This window comes from Haematobia irritans, chromosome 3 (genome assembly GCF_050003625.1).
Source record: "Haematobia irritans isolate KBUSLIRL chromosome 3, ASM5000362v1, whole genome shotgun sequence".
NCBI lineage: Eukaryota > Metazoa > Arthropoda > Insecta > Diptera > Muscidae > Haematobia > Haematobia irritans.
The window spans coordinates 88,801,057-88,828,604 of NC_134399.1; the positions used below are offsets into that span (position 1 = coordinate 88,801,057).

Here is a 27,548-nt window from a genome sequence, read left to right on the forward strand (position 1 = left end):
TTTAGAAGAAAGAAATGTGTACTTATGTGCTTTAGATTAAAAGTTATAAAGTCCACAAATTAAAATTTCAAAAAATATCGGATTTTGGCCATTTTTTTTTTTTTAAAGCGCATACATTCTTTCTGTTGTAACATTTTTTTATAGACTTCTCCCAAAATCGGCAATTCCTTCCAAAATCGGCAATTTTTCAAAAAGAAAAAAATTTTGTTTTCAAAAATTCTCATTCGGCAAAGCACCGATTACTAAGCCGATCTGTTTTCAAAAAAGCCCTATGTGTCCACTAACTAAATGTGAAAGGTTTCAACATCCTACCAGTAAACAGCTGAGAAATATGCAAATTACAAAAAAATAACGTTTTTTTAACCTATGTCCCAATTTTGGGGATTTTTGATACCAATTTTGGGAATGGTATGTTCAGCAATATTTCTTAAAACAAATTTCCCTATTCCCAAAAATCGGAATTTTTGAAAAAAAATTGTTCCGTGCCCCAAAAACTTCAAAGTATCGTATTTTTTGTTCTTTCCCATTGCATAGAACCAAAGCTCTCTCAAATACCTTTCCAACGATGTATTATATTTTTTACCCGTGCTTAGCCAAATGCGCCAAAAACTTGCACTAAACGTCATTAACTCGGGTAAAATAATGCATTTCTGCAAATGTACGTTTATATAGGGGCTATATCTAAATCTTAACCGAGACATCCTACAAATTTTATTATTTGATCATCTTCATTTGCATGCACATCTTCGTATCCATACCTGTTTAACCTCAATAAAATTTGTTTGGCTTCAAAGAATAATTCTAAAAATAAATAAAAACTTTTTGGGTCTAAAATTTCGTGTACCAGAAACATAAATAGAAATTTGATGGTTCTCGTCGGATAATATTTAAGGTATGGAGACTAAAAAAAACTGTACCGATAAATATGCTGGGAGGCTTACAATTTTTCTAGGGGGGAGCGGGGTGCAGCCCCCATAAGCCCCACCTTGCTATACCAATGCCCGGCGATACACTACGGAACAGGTTATAAGTTAGTGCATAGTTTGCAACACCCAGAAGGAGACGAGATGTAAGTAAAAAGGGTCTCTTTTCCATTAATGCTCAGAGCCGGCCCCTAAATCGATCTAGCCATGTCCGTCTGTCTTTGAACACATTTTTGGGATCAAAATCTAGGTCGTAGTGGTAGTGCAATCTTTGGTCAAAAAATAACTCTATTGATTTTGGATGAAATCGGTTTAGAACATATTTTCTCTGAAACCAGATTTTTGCCCTGATGTGCTTTAAATTTTGCAAAAGGAGTACAATTGATAGGATCGTAAAGTTTACCAAATTTACTTCAAATCTATTCAGATTTAGATATAGCTCCAAATGTATCTTTCGTCCGATTTACCCTCATTTGACCACACAGGCTAAAGTTGTAATTCGATTTATGTGAAATTTCGCACAGAGAGTACACTGAAAAAATATTATCGTGAGGTCAAAGATTTCATATCTTTAAAATGCAAATTTTGGTTAGCATATAAGACGCATTTCTCTAATATAAAGTTTTTTTCCTTCTCCAAAAGTCGATAAACTTTTCAATGAAGTCGTATTGTCCTTATAATTAAGTGATTTCTCTTAAAAATGGCTATCATAAGATGAAAAAAAATTTTGGTCTAAAGGGAGATACGGTCAAAATTTGGTCAAGGGAAAACGCGTGTAAATCGCTGAAATCGTTTATTTAAAAAATCAAATCAAATTAAATTTATTTTTCAAGTTCAATTAGTATAAAATTCAGGAAAAATATTCAGTTAGGCTTTCGCTTTTCCAAATCCGAATTGCCGGGCCTCACGCTTGACACCTGCCATCAGATTTTGTACAGCCACCTTGTCCATTGTCTTCGCCGCAGAAAGCCAGTTTGCCTTAAACTGCTGCTCGTCCTTAGCAGTTTTATTGGTCTTCTTTAGGTTCCGCTTGACAATAGTCCAGTATTTCTCAATTGGGCGGAGCTCTGGCGTGTTGGGAGGGTTCTTGTCCTTGGGAACCACCTGCACGTTATTGGCGGCGTACCACTCCATGGCCTTTTTACCGTAATGGCAAGATGCCAAATCCGGCCAAAGCAGTACGGAAAAACCGTGTTTCTTCAAGAAAGGCAGCAGACGTTTATTCAAACACTCTTTCACGTAAATTTCTTGGTTGACAGTCCCGGAAGCTATGAAAATGCTGCTTTTCAAGCCACAGGTACAGATGGCTTGCCAAACCAGATATTTCTTTGCGAACTTTGACAGTTTTATGTGCTTGAAAATATCTGCTACCTTTCCCCTTCCTTTTGCCGTATAAAACTCCTGTCCCGGAAGCTGCTTGTAGTCGGCTTTGACGTAGGTTTCGTCGTCCATTACCACGCAGTCAAACTTCGTCAGCATCGTCGTGTACAGCCTCCGGGATCGCGCTTTGGCCGTCGTATTTTGTTTATCATCGCGATTTGGAGTCACTACCTTCTTGTAAGTCGATAGTCCGGCTCGTTTTTTGGCTCGATGCACGGTTGTAGACGATACACCCAGCTTATTTGCGGCATCTCGTAGAGAGAGGTTAGGGTTTCGCTTGAAACTACCGGCAACTCTCTTTGTCGTCTCAGCGGCTTCCGGTTTTCGATTTCCCCCCGATCCAGACTTCCTGGCTGTCGACAAACGTTCCCCAAACACTTTAATTACATTTGTAACGGTTGATTTGGCAACTTTTAGCGATTTTGCCAGCTTTGCGTGCGAGTAGCTCGGATTTTCGCGATGCGCGAGCAAAATTTTGATATGCTGCTCCTCTTGCTTGGACGGCATTTTGACAACTGAAGAGTGAATTCCAAAATCAAAATAGGAGCAACATTCTACACACACACACCTTCAAAATGAGTGTTCAGTTTTTTTAAATGCAAAATTGAAAGAAATGCGTCAAGTTTATATTGACCAAATTTTGACCGTATCACCCTTTAAGGTCAAATATACTTTAATAATTCAGAAACATTTTCTAAATTTAATGAAACTGTCTTTAAATTTATTGTCTTTTTTCATCTTAACGACAAAGCAGAAACTCGGTCAAATATATAGGACATGTTTTTCAACACTTTATTTTAAAGATGTTTTTTACTTGAAACATAGCATAATTTGTACTGAAAGTCGATTCAAAATTTAGAAAATAAAGTTGTCGTTAACTCCCTTTTAAAGGACTTTGATAGCATATGAAGAAAAAAAGCTGAAAAAGCGAAAAATTAAAATTTGCGTCCCAAAAGCAAATACACAAACCCCAAATTTAAAAGAGAGTTGTGTCTTAAAAGTATCCTTACTTGTATTCTCCGCTTCTTTGGCTCGGAATCAATACCAAAATGTTTAAAGTAAAGACAAAATCTTTGGAACTGGGTATGCTTTTTTTTTCAGTGTAGAACTACCATTCCGTACGGGAAGTTGTTGCAAATTTCCACTGACAGACCTATCACAGAACTGGCACCGGTGCATTAGTTAGTTGCAATTTTTAAATAGTCCTAATTTATTGATTTCTGTACTCGCTTGATATTAAAATCTTATTGGATCTACACATTTAGTGAAATAAAATTATCAATGCAACCTATTGTTCGACATATTTCAAAAGTTTTTTATTTCGGATGCGATTCGGTTGTCCAAAATGAAACAGATTTCTAAGAGTTTGTCCGGGACTAGTTCCTGAGGACCTGTCTATAGAATGCTCCTGCTAAACTGTCCCAAGACGTGTTCTTTGGAATGAGTCCAAGACGTGTCCAAAGTGGAAATTTACCCTATCAATGGCAAACCCATGTTAAAGTGACTGGTCCCTTCCATACGTTTTGACCAGAACTGGGACTGGTCCATATACACCAGGGACTAATCCTGTACCGACCCTGTGGTCGATCCATTTCCCGTAGGGATTCTAGTTATGCATGGTAAAATAGACCGATTTAGATTCATATGACCACCGTACGTCCAAATGTCTCTCCGATTTACTTGACATTGTTCACAGAGAGTACAATTAGCATTTCAGCAATGTGTGTTAAAATCCGTCCACACTGAAAACAGAATGCCCGGGTCCAAAGATTTTGTCTTTACATTCAAACAAAATTAAATAAGATCCCAATTGACCTTCACTTAAGGATTTTTGTATAAACTAAAGACATTTTTTAGGGACCTATGTAGCCTTAAATCTAGGATCAACAAAATCAGAATTGGGATACAGATAACATTTATTGAATTTACATTTTACCTAACACCTAATTTCAGAATAATGCGTCTTCAATGTTAATAAAAATTCGTAATCGTATTTTAAGGATATGAAAACTGTGGCCTCACGACAATATTTTCTGGCCTTGTAAAATCGCCACCGCTAAGTCAAAAACTTGTCAAAATGATTCATATTTTCGTACACCTTTCTAAATTTTGTGAAATAAAAAATAGCTTTAGATTTAAATGTTGCTGATATTTTCTTACAAACATTGTTGAAAAATAAACCCTTATATCTGGCACCCAACAAAAGTGAAGGATAAAATATTTACTGAAAAATATTTACGTAATATTAAAGATTACGTAAACTAAATTTTAGGATGCGCAATTTACAAATTACTAAGGACAAATTTCTTTAAAATAATGAAATTTTAATTAAGATAAAGTTTATAATTTTTGCTTCAAAAAATTTTTATACCCTGCGCCACACTGTGGAACAGGGTATTATAAGTTAATGCATATGTTTGCAACACCCAGAAGGAGACGAAATAGACACATGGTGTCTTTGACAAAAATGCTCAGGGTGGGCTCCTGAGTCGATATAGCCATGTCCGTCTGTCCGTCTGTCCGTGAACACATTTTTGTAATCAAAGTCTAGGTCGCTGTTTTAGTCCAATCGACCTCAAATTTGGCACAAGTATGTGTTTTGGCTCAGAATATATCCCTATTGATTTTGGAAGAAATCGGTTCAGATTTAGATATAGCTCCCATATATATCTTTCGCCCGATATGGACTAATACGGTCCCAGAAGCCACAGTTTTACCCCAATTTGGTTGAAATTTTGCACTAGGAGTACAATTAGTAGTGTAGTCATGTGCGCCAAATTTTATTGAAATCGGTTCAGATTTAGATATAGCTCCCATATATATCGTTCGCCCGATTTACACTCATATGACCACAGTGGCCAATCTTTAATCCGATTTAATTGAAATTTTGCACAGGGAGTAGAATTGGCATTGTAGGTATGCGTGCCAAATTTGGTTCAAATCAGTTCAGATTTAGATATATGTCCCATATATAGCTTTTGCCCGATATACACTCATATGACCACCGAGGCCAATTTTTAACTCCGATTTAGTTGACATTTTGCACAGGGAGTAGAATTAGCATTGTAGCTATGCGTTCCAAATTTGGTTGAAATCGGTTCAGATTTAGATATAGCTCCCATATATATGTTTTTCTGATTTCGACAAAAATTGTCAAAATACCAACATTTTCCCTGTAAAATCGCCACTGCTTAGTCGAAAAGTTGTAAAAATGACTCTAATTTTCCTAAACTTCTAATACATATATATCGAGCGATAAATCATAAATAAACTTCTGTGAATTTTCCTTAAAATTGCTTCAGATTTAAATGTTTCCCATATTTTTTACTAACATTGTGTTCCACCATAGTGCATTAGCCAACTTAAATTTTGAGTCTATAGATTTTGTAAAAGTCTATCGAATTCTGTTCAGATCGAGTGATATTTAAATGTATGTATTTGGGACAAACCTTTATATATAGCCCCCAACACATTTGACGGTTGTGATATGGTATCGAAAATTTAGATCTACAAAGTGGTGAAGGGTATAATATAGTAGGCCCCGCCCGACTTTAGACGTTTCTTACTTGTTTTTTATTAAATTTAGGACACAAATTTTGCGTCTCACGGTTAAGGTCGTATATCTTTGAACTAAGGCCAATTTTCCTTAAAGTAAATACACACATTTTTATTTAAAGAAATCGTTTTTAAATTAACTAGATCCAAGTAAACTTTTTTGAGTGTACCAAATAGAAAAAAATTTACAATTTTTGGTAGAATTCTACCAATTGTGGCAACTGTGTGCAGGACCCGGCCTGACTTTAGACTTTCCCTTCTTTTTATGTTTTTGTTTTGAAGTTAAGAATCGCCATTTTCTATGTTAACTTTGATTTTTTTGAATTTCATTATTAGTAAATTATCAGAATTTTATCAGTATTTCTGGTAACTCTTTATGGGATAACTTCCCCGTTATTTGTCAGTACAAGCAATTAGCCCTTGTAATGCATGTGCAAAGAGTAAACTTTTTCGCTTTGGGATTGCTTCTTGTAATCGTACTTCTTAATCAAATGGTCATATCTATGTTCCGGTTTGTTAAGGCATTTTAATTTTTGTTTGTCACGCTTTTCCTAAATACCCATCACTCAGTCTCCGTTCCACCGTAGTGTCCCCGTTAAAATTATTTGCAACATATTAACCTCCAGACGTGACAGACAAAATTAAGTTTTTTTTTTTTAATGATAAGTAAAATACTTCATTTAGCTAATATTTGAAATTTGGCTTAAGATGTGGTGGCTAGTCAGAACCATCTGGGTGGAAAATTCAGTTGTATTTGGTGATTAATGTTCCAAATATAATGTGAAATCCATTCACAATGATAGTAAATTTCAATCTATACCTAAGGAGATGTATATGTGGCAATCGTAAGTTGGCAAAGCTCAAATTTAAAAGAGAATTATATCCTAATTCTAAGTCTAATGTCGGAATCTTTGCAGGAAAGTACATTTTCTTTGACTAAAGTCAACTGAAGGTCAATTCTACAAAATAATGAAGGTGTCTATTTATTTGTTCACAATTTTTAGCTAAATTACAAAGCTAACAATAGTTCAAAAATAGGAGATGTATTTCAATATTTTATTTTAGAGAAGTTTCTTACTTGTATCATAGCATATTTTTCTACTACAATCGAGTCTGAATTTGGAAATTTAAGTTGCCGTTAACTGAAGTCAAATTTTTTACAGTACAGTAGAACAGTTTTGATTTAAATAATGTTTAAATTCACTGAGATATTGAATTTTTGGATTAAAGACAAAAACGCTTCAAATATAGGCTAAGAGGATTTTGGTTGATTTTTTTTATTATTTTTTACTTTGAAGTATCTGTTTTAATTTGGATCTTAAATTGACATCTATTTTTACGTGAATATTTTTGTTAGTACATCGCAAAACGAGAATAAAAAAGTATATACGGCCAGGCCGAAGCTTATGTACCCTCCACCATGGATTGCGTAGAAACTTCTTCTAAAAACTGCCATCCCCAATCGAATTACTTGAGTTGCGGTAACGTTTGCCGATGGCAAGATCTTTTAAAACCTCCTAACACTGTCTTCTAAATTTGAAGTAAATCCATACGTGGTATATATTAAATCAAAAAAGACCAATTAAATACGTCTATAATTCAGTTTGACAAAATGTTCTATAGAAATAAAATTTTAACAAAATTTTCTATAGAAATAAAATTTTCACAAAATTTTCTATAGAAATAAAATTTTGACAAAATTTTTTATAGAAATACAATTTTAACAAAATTTTCTATAGAAATACGGGTACTGAGGATACGGGTACTGACATTATATGCGTCTCAGAGACCTGGTTAAACTCATCCATTCCCAATGGATTGATAAATTTAAGGGGATATTCCGTGTTCAGATATGATAGGGAAAGCCGTGGAGGAGGGGTCGCAATATTTGTGAGGAATACCTTGAAGGCAAAGTTTCGTACGAAATCTACCCGCGATGAGAGAATAGAGTATGTATTTGTTGAACTTGTGTCTACTTCAAGGAAGATTTTAGTTGGATGTTGTTATCGACCCAATAATACGATAAGTATAGATCAGTTTCAGATTAAATTAGGATCCATTACATTGGGGTATGAGGACGTAATTATTACCGGTGATTTTAATTCGAATATTCTCGTCAATTCCACATTAACAGATAATATGTTGGCTATTGGGTTATATACACCTAATAATACGAATCCGACACATTTTTCTTCCTCTTATAATACTCTTCTGGACTTGTTCTTTGTAAATAATTTGTCTGACGTCCTCCTATACGACCAGATTTCGGCTCCTTATTTCTCAAAACATGACCTTATATTCCTGTCTTATAATCTTGAATTACAGAAGGATCAGATCGAATACACGTACCGTGATTTTCGTAATTTGAATTATATTGGACTGCAGGATATGTTTGGACAAATAGATTGGCATGACATGTATGGACTCATATCTGTTGACCAGCAATTCGATTTTTTGCGAAATGCTATATGTGATCTATATAACGCAACTGTGCCTATTAAGAGGATCAAAGTGAAATCAGGTACTAAACCATGGTTTAACGACACGATTAAGACTGCTATTAGGGAAAGGGATATTGCATACTCACGATGGAAGCGCTTTAGATTACCACATCTTCTAGAGGAGTATCGATCGGCGCGGAGAATAGCGAACAGAAATATCAATGCGGCGAATACTGAATATTACTCTATGCGTTTCAATTCTGCTGTAGATTCCAGGGAAAAATGGAGAATTATACATGATATTGGCGTTGGGATGTCTAGGCCATCGGGCGGTTATCAAGGTGATCCAAATGACTTGAACGAAATGTTTACTAATATCCCTGCCCCTCCGACGGACACATCCTTCTATGACACGGATGACGGCATAGGAGGAAACTTATCTGAGAGCAACGATTTCGAGTTCAGATGCGTTAACCAAGATGAGGTCATAGAGAGTTTTTTCATGGTTAAGTCGAATGCTATTGGCCTGGATGGAATGGACCCCAGGTTTATACGAATACTGCTCCCTCGACTTATACCTCTTTTCACCTACTTATTTAACACAATTCTGACCTCCAGTACTTATCCCACGATATGGAAGCATGCAAAGATTATTCCGATACCGAAATCTAATTCACAGTCAAAACCCATTGCTATTTTGTGCTATGTTTCTACATACATAAGCAGATATATGATTATCTTCTTCGCGGTAACTTGTTATCTGAAAGGCAGTCTGGTTTCCGCAGAGATCATACACGGATGAAAAAGGCTGTTTTTCATATGTTTGGCTATAAACATTATATGTTTGGAACACAATATTTTTGAGTGCAAGCATATAATGTTCATAAACTAGCATAACATGTTTGGGACATATATGTTAATATGTTAGAACATATTATGTTTGGGACATAAAATGTTTGTAAATATAATATGCTTGGATGCAAACATATATTAATTTAGAAATAGCCTATAAACATATATGTGTTTAGTAGCTTGGAGCGCTATTTAACAGGGAGCGATATTGAATTAAGTTGGTGGTTGTTGCTTGTTATTACAAAATTAACATTTTATTTTTCCTTGGGCAATTGATCAGCTACTTCTTTGATCCTTACAAACTGTGTGGTCCGCTGTTCGAATCCCCGTCCGGCAAAAGGTAAAATTAAAATAAAAAAAAAAAAATCATACAATTGAATAATTTCTTCTACAATGTTTGTATTACAGAAAAAGGTGCTAAGAACTAAAAAATCTCGTGGAAGTGAGAAAGATGTGGGGGAATATACAATTGGGCAGAAACAAAATTTTGAGCATTCAGGTCGAAAACCTATGTTGTTAGCACCTATATTACCTGTTTTTTTTTCATAATTCGTTATGATTGTAAATATATAAATAAATAAAATTTTGAGCACAATATTGTTTGGGAGAATTTTTTTAAGCATATAATATTTTTGGGTGCAAAATGCTTCCAAACATATTATATGTTCACATAATAACATATTGTTTTTTGGAAGACAACATTATTGAATTTGGATGCAAAAATACAAAATGTTTGGAACTTAGACTACCCAAACATATATTGTTTAGACTAATATGCTTTCAAACATATTATATATTGGAAGAGATCAAACATATAAATGTTTGGGCAATACCCAAAAATGTATATGCTTGAAGCAAAATATGTTTGGGAGTATATGTTACAGAAGCGATTTTTTATGAGCGTGTAGTTGTGTGAGTGCACTGATCGAAGTATCGGAGTCAATTAGGAGAAATATTGATGAGAACCATGTTAGTTTTCTTGTACTCTTAGTTCACTCAAAGGCTTTCGATACTGTTGATCACAAAATGTTATGTCTAAAACTTCAAAGATTTTTCAATTTCTCATCTACTGCTACCTCTCTCATAACTTCCTATCTTAACAATCGGTTACAGACGGTTTACACCAGAGATTGCCATTGCCATTACCAGTTACGAAAGGGGTTCCACAGGGTTCTATAATTGGACCTATATTATTTTACATGTACGCAAATTACCTCCCTCTAAAAATAGTCCTTAGTCAGATACTTATGTATGCAGACGACATACAAATCTTTTTAAGTAGTCCGGTAGGTGATACTAGTGAGTGTTTGGGGAAACTTAACCAAGACCTTGATCGTGTGTTTCGATGGGCAACAGCTAATGGTCTTCTACTAAATCCACAAAAGTCTAAATGTTTGATTATACACAAGAATAGAAGGTTCTCATTGTCCAATGCTGACATTATGTTGAATGGTCAAAAAATCGATGTAGTCACTAGTGCTAAGAATCTTGGAGTAGTATTCAATAGCACATTGAGTTGGTCAAGTCATGTAAACACAGCCGTTGGACAAACATATGCAAAACTACGTGCTTTATGGGTTACTCATTCCTACACACCAGTCAATATTCGACTTCTCCTGGCGAAAAGTCTTTTGTTACCGGGTTTAATTTACGGATCTGAACTCTTCGCGAATTGTGACTCCGTGAGCAAAAATAGACTTAACGTGGCATTTAATAGTATAGTTCGTTATGTGTATGGGTTACGCAGGACCGATCATGTTTCGCATGTTACAAACTCCCTCTTTGGCTTTAGTTTTAATACCCTGCTTAATGTCAAGTTGTTAGTATTTCTAAATAAATTGATTTACAAAATGAAACCCAGCTATCTCTATGATAAAATTCGGTTTACCAGATCTGATAGAAATAGGAATATAACACCCTTTATAAGGACAAGCCTTGTATCCGAATGGCAGTTGTTTATTGGCACAATACGTCTCTGGAACACTCTACCACCCGATATACAATGCATCAGCAACGCATCATCTTTTAAGAAGAGTATTCAAAATTTATTTCAAAATTAAAATATTTATCATTAAAAATTTCCTTGTAGATATAATATAGTATCACAATTTCAATTTCAATCATCAATAATACAATGCAATTGAATATTAAAAGTAATTTCTATATATATATATTTTTTCTATTATTATTAAAACAATTTTTATTATACCCACCACCATAGAATGGGGACGGGGGTATAATAAGTTTGTCATTCCGTTTGTAACACATCGAAATATCGATTTCCGACTATACAAAGTATATATATTCTTGATCAGGGAGAAATTCTAAGACGATATAACGATGTCCGTCTGTCCGTCTGTCTGTCTGTTGTAATCACGCTACAGTCTTCAATAATGAAGCAATCGTGCTGAAATTTTGCACAAACTCGTCTTTTGTCTGCAGGCAGGTCAAGTTCGAAGATGGGCTATATCGGTCCACGTTTTGATATAGTCCCCATATAAACCGACCTCCCGATTTGGGGTCTTGGGCTTATAGAAATCGTAGTTTTTATCCAATTTGCCTGAAATTTGAAATCTAGAGGTATTTTATGACCATAAAGAGGTGTGCCAAAAATAGTGAGTATCGGTCCATGTTTTGGTATAGCCCCCATACAGACCGATCTCCCGATTTTACTTCTTGGGCTTATAGAAACCGCAGTTTTTATTCAATTTACCTGAAATTGGAAATCTAGAGGTATTGTAGGACCACAAATACGTGTGCCAAAAATTGTGAGTATCGGTCCATGTTTTGGTATGGTCCCCATATAAAACGACCTCCCGATTTGGGGTCTTGGGCTTATAGAAACCGTAGTTTTTATCCAATTTGTCTGAAATTGGAAATCTAGAGGTATTTTATGACCATAAAGAGGTGTGCCGAATATGGTGAGTATCGGTCCATATTTTAGTATAGCCCCCATAAGAACGATCTCCCGATTTAACTCCTTGGGATTCTAGAAACCGTAGTTTTTATCTGATTTGCCTGAAATTGTAAATATTCTGGTATTTGAGGCTCACAAAAACGTGTATCGGATTAAGTTTTTATCGGCCCATTTGGTAATGCCTCCATATAGACCGACTTCACTTCTTGCTTGAAACTCAATGTAAAATTTCCAGGTTTTACTTCTACAGATTTAAGATTTCAAATCAAGACGTTATTTTACGTTACAAGAGATGTTAATGATTCCTCTAAAACTCAAACAAAAATGGTTCTTATAAATCCAGAATCTGATATAGTCCTCATAGGTGAAATCTTTAAATTTATCTTCGGGAAGTGTCCTCAAGTCCTCAAGCCCTCCTGAAATTTCAAAGGAAACCCTAATATTTGGTTCATGGTGGTGGGTATTTAAGATTCGGCCCGGCCGAACTTAGTGCTGTGTATACTTGTTTATTTTAATTTTAATTATAATCCTGCACTGTAATTATAAAATTTTAATCTTGTTGTGTAGGTACTCAATAAAATGAAATGAAATAAAATTTAGATAGATTATTTTCGGCTTGTGTGGCAACCATGATTTTGAACCGATGTGGACCAATTTTTTATGATTGGAGATCGGCTATATATAACTATAGACCGATATGGACCAATTTTGGTATGGTTGTTACCGGTCATATACTAACACCACGTACCAAATTTCAGCCGGATCGGATGAAATATGCTTCTGTTACAGGCTCCGCAAGCCAAATCTGAGGATCGGTTTATATGGGGGCTATATATAATTGTGAACCGATGTGGACCAATTTTTGCATGTATGTTAGAAACCATATACTAACACCATGTTCCACATTTGAACCGGATCGGATGAATTTTGCTCCTCCAAGAGGCTCCGGAGTTCAAATCTGGGGATCGGTTTATATAGGGGCTATATATAATTATGGTACCGATATGGACCAATTTTGGTATGGTTGTTAGAGACCATATACTAACACCACATACCAAATTTCAACCGGATCGGATGAAATATGCTTCTGTTACAGGCTCCGCAAGCCAAATCTGAGGATCGGTTTATATGGGGGCTATATATAATTGTGAACCGATGTGGACCAATTTTTGCATGTATGTTAGAAACCATATACTAACACCATGTTCCACATTTGAACCGGATCGGATGAATTTTGCTCCTCCAAGAGGCTCCGGAGTTCAAATCTGGGGATCGGTTTATATAGGGGCTATATATAATTATGGTACCGATATGGACCAATTTTGGTATGGTTGTTAGAGACCATATACTAACACCACATACCAAATTTCAACCGGATCGGATGAATTTTGCTCTTCTAAGAGGCTCCGGAGTTCAAATCTGGGGATCGGTTTATATGGGGGCTATATATAATTATGGACCGATATGGACCAATATTTGCATGATTGTTAGAGACCATATACTTACATCATGTACCAAATTTCAGCCAGATCGGATGAAATGTGCTACTCTTATAGGCTCCGGAAGGGGTCCGTTTATATGGGGGCTATACGTAAAAGTGGACCGATATGGCCCATTTGCAATACCATCTGACCTACATCAATAAAAACTACTTGTGCCAAGTTTGAAGTCGATAGCTTGTTTCGTTCGGAAGTTAACGCGATTTCAACTGACGGACGGACGGACGGACATGCATAGATCGACTCAGAATTTCACCACGACCCAGAATATATATACTTTATGGGGTCTTAGAGCAATATTTCGAGGTATTACAAACGGAATGACAAAGTTAATACACCCCCATCCTATGGCGGAGGGTATAAAAATTCGATAAATAACATCTGCTTCCTAATTTAAATTTGATACATAAATTTATGTTAGGTATAGTGGCATCCTGATATATCAGGCTTATTTTGACAATTAAGTCGATTGTAATACCACAAGTGGTGGTCTTCTCTCTCAAATCAAATTATTATACTTTACTCAATAATATTTCTAAATCCCCAACTTTTATTCAAAATTATCGGTATTATCGCATTTCTTCGTATTTAGTCTTCAAACGTTTCAATTCCTCGCTAATTAGGTTTTATGATACTTTGCAGTAAACTTGCTGAATTTATACCTACATTAGATGTAATTAACATAGCTATATAAAAATTATATTTTGTGGTACAATTAATCTTTGAAGCAAATTTGTAACTGGCGGCAAGCATAATCACTAAGCAGAAGACAATGAGGAAAACTATAGCTAAGGTACTTCATCATCTAGCATTATTTAAATTCATTTGCATATTGAATTAAACATCACATACAAGGAAATACACTTTACAAACTATGACCAATTGTTATCTAAGACAATTTGATTGTGGGATCGCTAACTAGTAAACTTTACTACTAAATGCAAGAAAATTTATTAATGTGTAGTAAGTACGAACTATTTCGTTCACCGCATATGTCCGAGCAGTATTTTTTTCCGGGAATGGCCTTCCTTCCAAACAGTCTTGGAAGTGCTTCGTGCGCGAGCAACTATTGTTTGATTTGGCGACTCGGCAATACGGAAATGCATTTTTGTGTAGGTGAGTGGCTCATATTTGCATGATTTGACATCGGATTTGTTCATTCAATTGCTTATAACTTTGTAATTTTTCGGTTGTTTTACTTCCAATTATATGTTACATGATTAAATGAAAGGTATACCTTTCATTTAAGTTCCAACAACGATATAATCGGATATTTCTAACTCGAGATATAATTTGTTTAGGTAAAGAAGAACGAAAAACTAAACGGTTCCATAAAAAAATGTTTAACATTTTTTTTTTCGAATTCAGCTGAACTCCTTTTGACTGAATTTAAAAAAAAAATTAGTTGGAAACTTCTCAATTTTAAATATTTTTTTTAGTTTTATATCCGCTTACAAAGACTTCCGTAGTATAGTAATCACGGTTGCCACAGTTGGTAGAATTCTACTGTTTGGTAGATTGGTAGAATTCATGGTAAAGGGTGATTCTTTTGAGGTTAGGATTTTCATGCATTAGTATTTGACAGATCACGTGGGATTTCAGACATGGTGTCAAAGAGAAAGATGCTCAGTATGCTTTGACATTTCATCATGAATAGACTTACTAACGAGCCACAACGTCGAATTTTCAGTGAATGGGCCCTAGAAAAGTTGGCAGAAAATCCGCTTTTTTATCGACAAATTTTGTTCAGCGATGAGGCTCATTTCTGGTTGAATGGCTACGTAAATAAGCAAAATTGCCGCATTTGGAGTGAAGAGCAACCAGAAGCCGTTCAAGAACTGCCCATGCATCCCGAAAAATGCACTGTTTGGTGTGGTTTGTACGCTGGTGGAATCATTGGACCGTATTTTTTCGAAGATGCTGTTGGACGCAACGTTACGGTGAATGGCGATCGCTATCGTTCGATGCTAACAAACTTTTTGTTGCCAAAAATGGAAGAACTGAACTTGGTTGACATGTGGTTTCAACAAGATGGCGCTACATGCCACACAGCTCGCGATTCTATGGCCATTTTGAGGGAAAACTTCGGAGAACAATTCATCTCAAGAAATGGACCGGTAAGTTGGCCACCAAGATCATGCGATTTGACGCCTTTAGACTATTTTTTGTGGGGCTACGTCAAGTCTAAAGTCTACAGAAATAAGCCAGCAACTATTCCAGCTTTGGAAGACAACATTTCCGAAGAAATTCGGGCTATTCCGGCCGAAATGCTCGAAAAAGTTGCCCAAAATTGGACTTTCCGAATGGACCACCTAAGACGCAGCCGCGGTCAACATTTAAATGAAATTATCTTCAAAAAGTAAATGTCATGGACCAATCTAACGTTTCAAATAAAGAACCGATGAGATTTTGCAAATTTTATGCGTTTTTTTTAAAAAAAAAGTTATCAAGCTCTTAACAAATCACTCTTTACTTCATAAATTTTGAGTAGATAAATAAAAATAAAATGTTGATAAAATTTTCTAGAGAAATAAAATGTTGACAAAATTTTCTATAGAAATAACATTTTGCAAAATAATATTATTTGGTAGTTTTCTCCAAATGTTGGTAGATTATTTTTGTATCAAGTTTCGACCGTGACTGTGATGGTTCGCATTATTCTAATATGCGATCGATATCTTCTTATCTAGAAAGTGTTTGTGTGGAAGCGTAATCACATGCTTTTTATACCCTCCACCATAGGATATTAACTTTGTCATTCCGTTTGTAACACATCGAAATATTGCTCTAAGACCCCATAAAGTATATATATTATGGGTCGTGGTGAAATTCTCAGTCGATCTGAGCATGTTCGTCTGTCCGTCTGTTGAAATCACGCTAATTTCCGAACGAAACAAGCTATCGACTTGAAATTTGGCACAAGTAGTTGTTTTTGATGCAGGTTAGGTTAGGTTAGTTGGCAGCCCGATGTATCAGGCTCACTTAGACTATTCAGTCCATTGTGATACCACATTGGTGAACTTCTCTCTTATCAATTAGTTCTGCCCGATTCCATGTTAAGCTCAAAGAAAGGGACCTCATTTTTATAGCCGAGTGCGAACGTCGTTCCACATTGCAGTGAAACCACTTAGAGAAGCTTTGAAACCCTCAGAAATTTCACCAGCATTATTGATGCAGGTCGGATGGTATTGCAATGGGCCATATCAATCCACTTTTACATATAGCCCCCATATAAACGAACCCCCAAATTTGGCTTTCGGATCCTCTACGAGAAGCAAATTTCATCCGAGTCAGTGGCAATTTGGTACATTGTGCTAGTATATGTTACGGCCGTTTACAACCATGCCCCAATCACACAAAAATTGGTCCATATCAAGTTCATAATTGTATATAGCCCCCATATAAGCGACCCCCATATTTCAATTATGGCTCTCTACGTACCGTGCAAAAGTCCATATCGATTCGTAATTATTTGTAGACTTACCTATACATACCTTTTTTGTCTAATATACCACGTATAGACAAACTCACAATTTAGAAAACGATGTTAAGAAGTTTTAAGATACCACAGCCCAAGTAATTCGATTGTGGATGACAGTCTTTCGTAGAAGTTTCTACGCAATGCATGGTGGAGGGTACATAAGATTCGGCCTGTACCATAAATCTGATAGCGACTCACAAATGTCTACACAAAAGGTACTAAATCATTCGCGGGGGTACTATGGTACAGACCAGAGTGAAAAAGTACTGAAAAAAGTACTTTAGTATTGCATTTTCCATCCCTGCTATACAGTCGACTTTTTATTTTCGGGATTATACGAGTAAATCCACGATGTCATAGACATGTTTCGGGGAATTGCGATCGTAATTTTGGAGCAGTTTTTTCGACCAATCGACACGAGCCTTTTTTAGTGATTGACAAATGATGTGGGACACAACGCGAGCAAATTTTTTACGCCCAAATGTTCATGCAATTCACACACCAAAAAAAAGTAAACTGTTTTATAGGAAGAATGAACTACCCCGTGCGAAAATTGAACAAGTATATACGGCCGTAAGTTCGGCCAGGCGGAATCTTATGTACCCTCTATCATGGATTGCGTAGAAACTTCTACGAAAGACTGTCAATCACAATCGAATTAATTATGTTGTGGTATCTTAAAACTTCTTAACATTGTTTTCTAAATTGTGAGTTAGTCCATACGTGGTATATATTAGACAAAAAAGGTATGTATAGGTAAGTCTACAAATAATTACGAATCGATATGGACTTTTGCACGGTACGTAGAGAGCCAGAATTTAAATGTGGGGGTCGCTTATATGTGGGCTATATACAATTATGAACTTGATATGGACCAATTTTTGTGTGATTGGGGATCGACTTATCTGAGGGCTATATGTAACTATAGACCGATATGGACCTAGTGAGGCATGGTTGTTAACGGCCATATACTAGCACAATGTACCAAATTTCAACTGACTCGGATGAAATTTGCTCCTCCAAGTGGCTCCCAAACCAAATCTTGGGATCAGTTTATATGGGGGCTATATATGATTATGGACTGATATGGACCACTTTTGACATGGTTGTTAAATATCATATACTAACACCACGTACCAAATTTCAACCGAATCGGTTGAATTTTGCTCTTCTACGAGGCTCCGGAAGTTAAATCTGGGGATCGGTTTATATGGTGGCTATATATAATTATGGACCGATGTGGAGCAATTTTTGAATGGTTGTTAGAGTTCATATGCTGACACCTTGTACCTAATTTCAACCGGATCGGATGAAATTTGCTTCTTTTAGAGGCTCCGCAAGCCAAATCGGGGGATCAGTTTATATGGGGGCTATATAATTATGGACCGATATGGACCAATTCTTGCATGGTTGTTAGAGACAATATACTAACATCATGTACCAAATTTCAGCCGGATCGGATGAAATTTGCTTCTCTTAGAGGGTCGGCAAGCCAAATTTGGGGGTCCGTTTATATGGGGGCTATACGTAAAAGTGGACCGATATGGCCCATTTGCAATACCATCCGACCTACATCAATAACAACTACTTGTGCCAAGTTTCAAGTCGATAGCTTGTTTCGTTCGGAAGTTAATGTGATTTCAACAGTCGGAAGGACGGACGGGCATGTTCAGATCGACTCAGAATTTCACCACGACCCAGATTATATATTCTTTATGGGGCCTTAGAGCAATATTTCGATGTGTTACAAACGGAATGACAAAGTTAATATACCCCCATCCTATGGTGGAGTGTATAATAAAATTATACTCCACATTTTGAGATTTCAACAAAGAGTTGTTAAACCAGGAAAATTTATTGCCCTGCTGAACTTTTTAACTGCAATTCATGAAAGTACATCCTCTCATAGAAGAAAAAATGAATTAAAAGTAAAGAAAAAGATTATTGGCGCCAAGTCATGGTCATTTTAACCATACAGTAGTTCAATCTTACTATTTATGGGAATTGTACGAAAATTTTCTTCTGCTTTAGTTTATATTGAACTTATTTGTACTGTCTATTAAATGTATACCCACGTTTAGTTCATAAAATGTTCTGGTTTTTTCTTCATCTGCTATCAAAATTGACTTCAAATAGAAATTATGCTATAACATACTATGAATGTCAAAAGTGTGTCAAAACCCGTAAATATTTTGCTTCTCGTAAGATTGAAAAACCATAGAAACTATATAGGTTTTATTCTACCAAATATAAAGTTTTACTCGACCGTATGAAAATAAAAGTGAAAAACAACAATTACTTTGCAAAATTCTTTCTTAAGAACTTATGTATGAAAAAATTATCATAAGCGAGTCAACACTTAAATTTCAACTAATTTATTATTGACTCGTTTGTCGTACCGTTATATTCACCGTTACTTTTGCGCGAAGTAATGTTAGAAAATGTTTATTTATATTTCCTTTAGTCATTCGAAATTGTTATCTGAAGTGAAAAGATCGATCTAATAGAGAAAACGTAGTCAGAACCAATAGAACTGAAATCTCTTAGAAACAAAGAAAATCATTATCGATTTAAGGAAAATTGGCAAATCGTTCCGCGAAATTTCCAAAATTGTTGGTCGACACCACACAACTATACAGAAAATCGTAGATAAATTCGAAAACTACCATCAGTTAGACAATTTCATGTGGTCAAGCCAACAAAAACTATTAAATGAGAGGGATACAAGAAAAATTGTTTCCACACTAAAAAAAAAGTTTACTTGGATTCAAAGATTCTGATCTTCCCTTAAGGATTTTGGTATTTATTCCGAGCCAAAGATGCGGCTTATTTAAAATAAAGAAATTTTTTAGGGACCGATCTGGCTTTAAATCTAGGACCAATAAAATTAAAGTTAAGATACAGATCTCATTTATCTATTTTTCACTCTCTTTTCGCGGTTTATCAATAAAGGTACTAACGTACAAACAAATGTCAGTTTAACAAGTATAAACGACCGTAAGTTCGGCTTATGTACCCTCCACCATGGATTGCGTAAAACTTCTACGAAAGACTGTCATCCACAATCGAATTACTTGGGTTGTGGTATCTTAAATCGTTTTCTAAATTGTGAGTTAGTCCATACGTGGTATACATTAGACAAAAACAAGTATGTGTAGGTAAGTCTACAAATAATTACGAATCGATATGGACTTTTGCACGGTACGTAGGGAGCCAGAATTGAAATATGGGGGTCGCTTATATGGGGGCTATATACAATTATTGATATGGACCAATTTTTGTGATTGGGGATCGATTTATCTGAGGGCTATACATAACTATAGACCGATATGGACCTAGTTAGGCATGGTTGTTAACGGCCATATACTAGCACAATGTACCAAATTTCAACTCACTCGGATGAAATTTGCTTCTCCAAGAGGCTCCAAAACCAAATCTCAGGATCGTTTTATATGGGGGCTATATACGATTATGGACTGATATGTACCACTTTTGACATGGCTGTTAAATATCATATACTACCACCAAGTGCAAAATTTCAACCAGATCGGATGAATTTTGCTTCTCCAAAAGGCACCGGAGGTCAAATCTGGGGATCGGTTTATATGGGTGCTATATATAATTATGAACTGATATGAACCAATTCCTGCATGGTTGTTGGATACAATATACTAACATCACGTACCAAATTTCAACCGAATCGGATGAATTTTGCTCTTCCAAGGGGCTCCGGAGGTCAAATCTGGGGATCGGTTTATATGGGGGCTATATATAATTATGGACCGATTTCGACCAATTTTTGCATTGGAGTTTGAGGCCATATATTAACACCACGTACCAAATTTGAACTGAATCAGATGAATTTTGGTCTTCCAAGAGGCTCCGGAGGTCAAATCTGGCTATATATAATTATGGACCGATGTAGACCAATTTTTGCATGGTTGTTAGAGACCATATACTTACATCATGTACCAAATTTCAGCCGGATCGGATGAAATTTGCTTCTCTTAGAGGCCTCGCAAGCCAAATCGGGGGATCGGTTTATGTGGGGCTATATATAATTATGGACCGATGTGGACCAATTTTTGCATGGTTGTTAGAGACCATATACTAACACCATGTAACAAATTTCAGCCGGATCGGATGAAATTTGCTTCTCTTAGAGGCCTCGCAAGCCAAATTTGGGGGTCCGTTTATATGGGGGCTATATATAATTATGAACCGATGTGGACCAATTTTTGCATGGTTGTTAGATACCATATACTAACACCATGTACCAAATTTCAGCCGGATCGGATGAAATTTGCTTCTCTTGGAGGCCTCGCAAGCCAAATTTGGTGGTCCGTTTATATGGGGGCTATATATAATTATGGACCGATGTGAAATTTGCTTCTCTTAGAGCAATCGCAAGCCTAATTTGGGGGTCCGTTTATATGGGGGCTATACGTAAAAGTGGACCGATATGTCCCATTTTCAATACCATCCGACCTACATCAATAACAACTACTTGTGCCAAGTTTCAAGTCGATAGCTTGTTTCGTTCGGAAGTTAGCGTGATGTCAACAGACGGACGGACGGACATGCTCAGATCGACTCAGAATTTCACCACGAACCAGAATATATATACTTTATGGGGTCTTAGAGCAATATTTCTATGTGTTACAAACGGAATGACAAAGTTAATATACCCCCATCCTATGGTGGAGGGTATAAAAATCCAAATTATAACGTATACTTCAAAGTAAAAAATGTTTTCTTAATTCCACAAAAACCTTAAAGCAAAGACGCTAAATCCTCAAAATAAGTCTTAGTCTGTATTTGAAGCGTTTTTATCTTAAATCTAAAGTTTCAATATTTCAGTTAATTTGAAGACAATTTCTTTAAATCAAAAATGTGTTTCTTTACTTTAAGGAAAATTAGCTTTAGTTCATGCGGCTTTAACGGAGAGACGCAAATTTACAATATGTGTGTCCTAAATTTAATGAAAACAATTTCTGAAGCAAAGATTAATCTTTATTTTAATTAAAATGCCATTATTTTAAAGAAATTTGTCCTTAATATTTTGTAAATTTCGCATCCTAAAATTTAGGTTACGTAACCTTTAATATCACGTAAATATTTTTTTTTAGTGTACAGTTAAAAAAAATCCTTATACAAGTACGGTGGAGATTGCAAAAAAGATCACAGAAAGAAAGCGGATTTTAAAATTTTTGGCCGCCGTCCTCGAAAGAAACCGTACATTTCGAAAGTAAATAATCAGAAACGTCTTAGTTATGCTCAAAAGTTTTGTTCATTGAACTCTTAATTTATCTTCCTTTATATTCTCCTGTGCTTTTCGGGGCCAAATATCTTACTTTCATTAGTAAAAAGAACAGTATTCCAAAACGAAATGTCCTTATTTTTATACTTTTGTGCATATCTTCTTATTTACTTTCTAACTGTAAGGTTTCTTTCGAGGACGGTGGCTAAAAATCTTAAAATCAGTAGGGATCGATTCTAACCCAAAATACTTACTTTTGAAGTTGACAGTCCACCCTCAGAATTATTGCCAAAGACACCGTGCCTCCAGCTCGCCTCTTTCTATGTGTTGCAAACATATGCACTAACCTATAATTCCCCACAGAATATTTTAAGGTATAACAAGTATATAAGGCCGTAAGTTCGGCCAGGCCGAAGCTTATGTACACTCCAGCATGGATTGCGTAGAAACTTCTTCTAAACACTGTCATCCACAACCGAATTACTTGGGTTGCGGTAACGCTTGGCAAGGTATCTTAAAACCTCCTAACACCGTCTTCTTAATTATAAGTAAGTCCATACGTATATTAAATTACAAAAGACCGATTAAATACGTATATAACTCAGTTTGACAAAATTTTCTATAGAAAATTTTTAACAAAATTTTCTATAGAAATAAAATTTTGACAAAATTTTCTATAGAAATAAAATTTTATCGTTATTGTTGTTTCTTTTTTTGATCTCAGCTTAAAGCCATGCATTGACTAAACTACAAGTGTAGCTTAACCAACAGAGGAAAAGTATGCTTGTCAAATTTATTTGGGCAAAGCCCTATAGACTGCAAGATGGTTGGATGTACAGCTGTTTCGGAATTACCACATTCCTCATCAGCATCCTCTACTTGCAGCAAAACTATCAACCAATTATCAGAATAAATTCGGGTAATTCACTCAACCCAACGTGAACTACACTTGAACCTCCCGAAAAAGGGTTTGATAGTCGGTTACTGCCTAAACAAATTTGCCAGCATATCTCTTTTCCTTTGCCAAACTCAAATCATCGATTTGTATGTATTTGGCTTGGTTTGTTTTTGAGCGTGCTTCCTCTATCTTCATTCGTTTTGTTTGTTATTGTTGGCTTCTCTTCAATCGTTATTGTTGTTTCTTTTTTTGATCTCAGCTTAAAGCCATGCATTGACTAAACTACAAGTGTAGCTTAACCAACAGAGGAAAAGTATGCTTGTCAAATTTATTTGGGCAAAGCCCTATAGACAGCTGTTTCGGAATTACCACATTCCTCATCAGCATCCTCTACTTGCAGCAAAACTATCAACCAATTATCAGAATAAATTCGGGTAATTCACTCAACCCAACGTGAACTACACTTGAACCTCCCGAAAAAGGGTTTGATAGTGGGCTACTGCCTAAACAAATTTGCCAGCATTTTGACAAAATTTTCTATAGAAATAAAATTTTTGACAAAATTTTCTATAGAAATAAAGTTTGGACAAAATTTTCTATAGAAATGAAATTTTAACAAAATTTTCAATAAAAATAAAATTTTAACAAAATTTTCTATAGAAATAAAATTTTGACAAAATTTCCTATAGAAATAAAATTTTGACATAATTTTTTATAGAAATAAAATTTTGGTAGATTATTTTTGGCTCGAGTGGCAACCATGATTATGAACCGATATGTACCAATTTTTGTGTGATTGGGGATCGGCTATATATAACTATAGACCGATATGGACCAATTTTGGAATGGTTGTTAGCGGCCATATACTAACACCACGTTCCAAATTTGAACCGGATCGGATGAATTTTGCTCCTCTAAGAGGCTCCGGAGGTCAAATCTGGGGAACGTTTTACATGGAGGCTATATATAATTATGGACCGATATGGACCAATTCTGGCACGGTTGTTAGAGACCATATACTAACACCATGTTCCAAATTTCAACCGGATCGGATGAAATTTGCTTCTCTTAGAGGCTCCGCAAGCCAAATCTGGAGATCGGTTTATATGGGGGCTATATATAATTATGAACCTATGTGGATCAATTTTTGCATGGATGTTAGAGACCATATACAAACACCACGTTCCACATTTGAACCGGATCGGATGAATTTTGCTCTTCCAAGAGGCTCCGGAGGTCAAATCTGGAGGCTATATATAATTATGGACCGATATGGACCAATTCTGGTACGGTTGTTAGAGACCATATACTAACACCATGTTCCAAATTTCAACCGGATCGGATGAAATGTGCTTCTCTTAGAGGCTCCGCAAGCCAAATCTGAGGATCGGTTAATATGGGGGCGATATATAATTATGAACCTATGTGGATCAATTTTTGCATGGATGTTAGAGACCATATACAAACACCACGTTCCACATTTGAACGGGATGGGATGAATTTTGCTCCTCCAAGAGGCTCCGGAGGTCAAATCTGGAGAACGGTTTATATGGGGGCTATATAATTATGGACCGATAAGGACCAATTCGGGCACGGTTGTTAGAGACCATATACCAACACCATGTACCAAATTTCAGCCGGATCGAATGAAATTTGCTTCTCTTAGAGGCTCTGCAAGCCAAATCTGGGGATCGGTTTATATGGGGCCTATATATAATTATAGACCGATGTGGACCAATTTTTGCATGGTTATTTGAGACCATATACCAACACCATGTACCTAATTTCAGCCGGATGGGATGTAATTTGCTCCTCTTAGAGGCTCCGTAAGCCAAATCTGGGGATCGGTTTTTATGGGGCTATATATAATTATGGACCGATGTCGACCAATTCTTGTATGGTTATTTGAGACCATATACTCTGTTAGAAAAATATGTTTTTCATATGTTCCGATATAAACAAAATGTGTTTCGGGCACAATTTTTAAACACAATATATTTAAGTGCCAACATGTAATGTTCCTAAACTAACACTAAATGTTTGGGACACATATGTTAATATTATGTTTGGGGTATGAATGTTTCATAAAAATAATATGTGTGAATGTAAACATATATAAATTTACAAATTTCGAGCAAACATATATATGTTTACAATTTCTGTGAAACGGTTGTATGTTGTTTCGGAAAACTGCTTTATGATAAGGCCAAATATTTTATATGCTTAAGTCTAAATAGTATTTAATTTGAATATTAGAATGAGTATTCGGAGTAAAGAGAATAGACGTTCGGAACCAAGAGCATAGAGATTTGACAAAAAAAACAGCTTGTGTTTTCGCCTTGAGAGGAGAATTTTGTGTATGTGGGGACTGTAAATTTTTAATAACCCACATTTCGAAGTTTCATTATAAAAATTTAATATAGTATAAATGTCTAAATTGCAAAAAAAAATTGGTTCGGTCGGAGCAGGAATTGAACCCACGACCCTTTGCATGCAAGGCAGACATGCTAACCACTGCTCCACGTGGCCAACAAATGTATGTTTCTTTTAAATAATGTTATGTTTGCATGGGCTCGTGGGCGCTGCAAAGTATGCTATATAAATGTAACTTGTAACGATAATTGTCTACTGGTGACTATAACTACTACGTAGCCCAGTGGATAGTGTGTTGGCTTACAAACTGTATGGACCTCGGTTCGATTCTCCGTCCAGGCGAAAGGTAAAATTGAAAAAATTTATAAAATTGAATAATTTCATCAACATTATTTGTATTACAGAAAAAGGTGCCAAGAACTAAAAATTTCGTGGAAGTGAAAATTATGTGAGGGAATGATCACAATCTTCTTTGGGGAAAATTCTTCCAAGCATATAATATTTTTGGGCTCAAAATGCTTCCAAACATATAATATGTTCACAAAAAACAAACATATTAATATTTCGGCAGTATCCAATAATAGATGTGCTTCCTGCAAAATATGTTTGGAATATATGTTAAAGAAGCGATTTTTTTTGAGGGTGTACTAACACCATGTACCAAATTTCAGCCGGATCGGATGAAATATGCTTCGCTTAGAGGCTCTGCAAGCCAAATCTGAGGGTCCGTTTATACGTAAAAGTGGACCGATGTGGCCCATTTTCAATACCATCCCACCTACATCAATAACAACTACTTGTGCCAAGTTTCAAGTCGATAGCTTGTTTCGTTCGGAAGTTAGCGTGATTTCAACAGACGGACGGACGGACATACTCAGATCAACTCAGAATTTCACCACGACCCAGAATATATATATACTTTATGGGGTATTAGAGCAATATTTCGATGTGTTACAAACGGAACGACAAAGTTAATATACCCCCATCCTATGGTGGAGGGTATAAAAATCGCACTTTTTGGGACCAAAAACATCAAAACGTCACTTTTCATTTTCAGTAGGCAGAATGACGACAAATTGTCTTTTCTGGCAACAATGGTTACGGTCCAATATTTTATGAAAATATATTCATTATTGCTTGGCAATGTTTCAGTGTTATGCTATGGGCATGGGCCATGACTGGTACGTAAACCAAATCTTTTAATTACATTTATTTGATAAGTGCAAAATAGCTTATAGTGCGCATTGAATTACTCTCGTTTATTTTGCCAAAAATTCAAGGATTTTTTTCGTACATTTAAATTACAGCGTCATTGCTCGTGCACCAGCTTTTTTTTCTTGGACATAGCAATTGACCTGTGAACCTCTTCTGACTTAAGTACAAGTAACACATTTTGTTTAGGATAGAAGCAAAATTGATTTTTGTGTAGTACTTAATCGTCAGTTCATAAAAAAACATTTTTTTCTATTGTTGGGTAGGCGTTTATTTAGAGTTCTTCCTATTCGTAGAGTACATTGAATTTTCTGTTATTCAATTTTGGCATTGCCTATATTCGTAGTACTATTAAGCATACTAAAATTGTTTCTTTGAAATTGAATACTATTAATTATATATATAAAAATTTACATATATAACTTAGATTGGTACATTCGCTAAGGTCTTGATCTCTTGAATGATATTGTAATTGACACACCTTCAGCAAATGAATGGGAGCATTGCTGACTTGCATTTAATTCACAATTTTGCTGTTTTGTTAATGCCAAGTAAAAACTCTTCTTAATAAAATAGAAAATGATTATATTAGTGGTAATGGTATATTTTAAACAGAGCTTTTTGTGACTGAATTAATTTTGGAGATAACATATCTAAGGATAAACATATTAGCCAACTAATAGGCAATATCACTGTAAAGTTAGAGGAAATTTTCCTCTATGTACAGAGAAAAATGTGAACTGTTTTATGGTAAGAA

At 35.6% G+C, this 27,548-nt stretch overlaps 1 protein-coding gene across 1 annotated transcript; it reads left to right on the forward strand.

Moving 5' to 3' along the window:
- Positions 1-10,398: 10,398 nt before the first annotated feature.
- On the forward strand, positions 10,399-26,956 carry LOC142231041 (uncharacterized). The gene is made up of 2 exons (XM_075301659.1): positions 10,399-10,833; positions 26,927-26,956. Exons 1-2 carry the CDS (start codon positions 10,399-10,401, stop codon positions 26,954-26,956), a joined length of 465 nt encoding a protein of 154 aa, XP_075157774.1.
- The last annotated feature ends 592 nt before the right edge of the window (positions 26,957-27,548 follow it).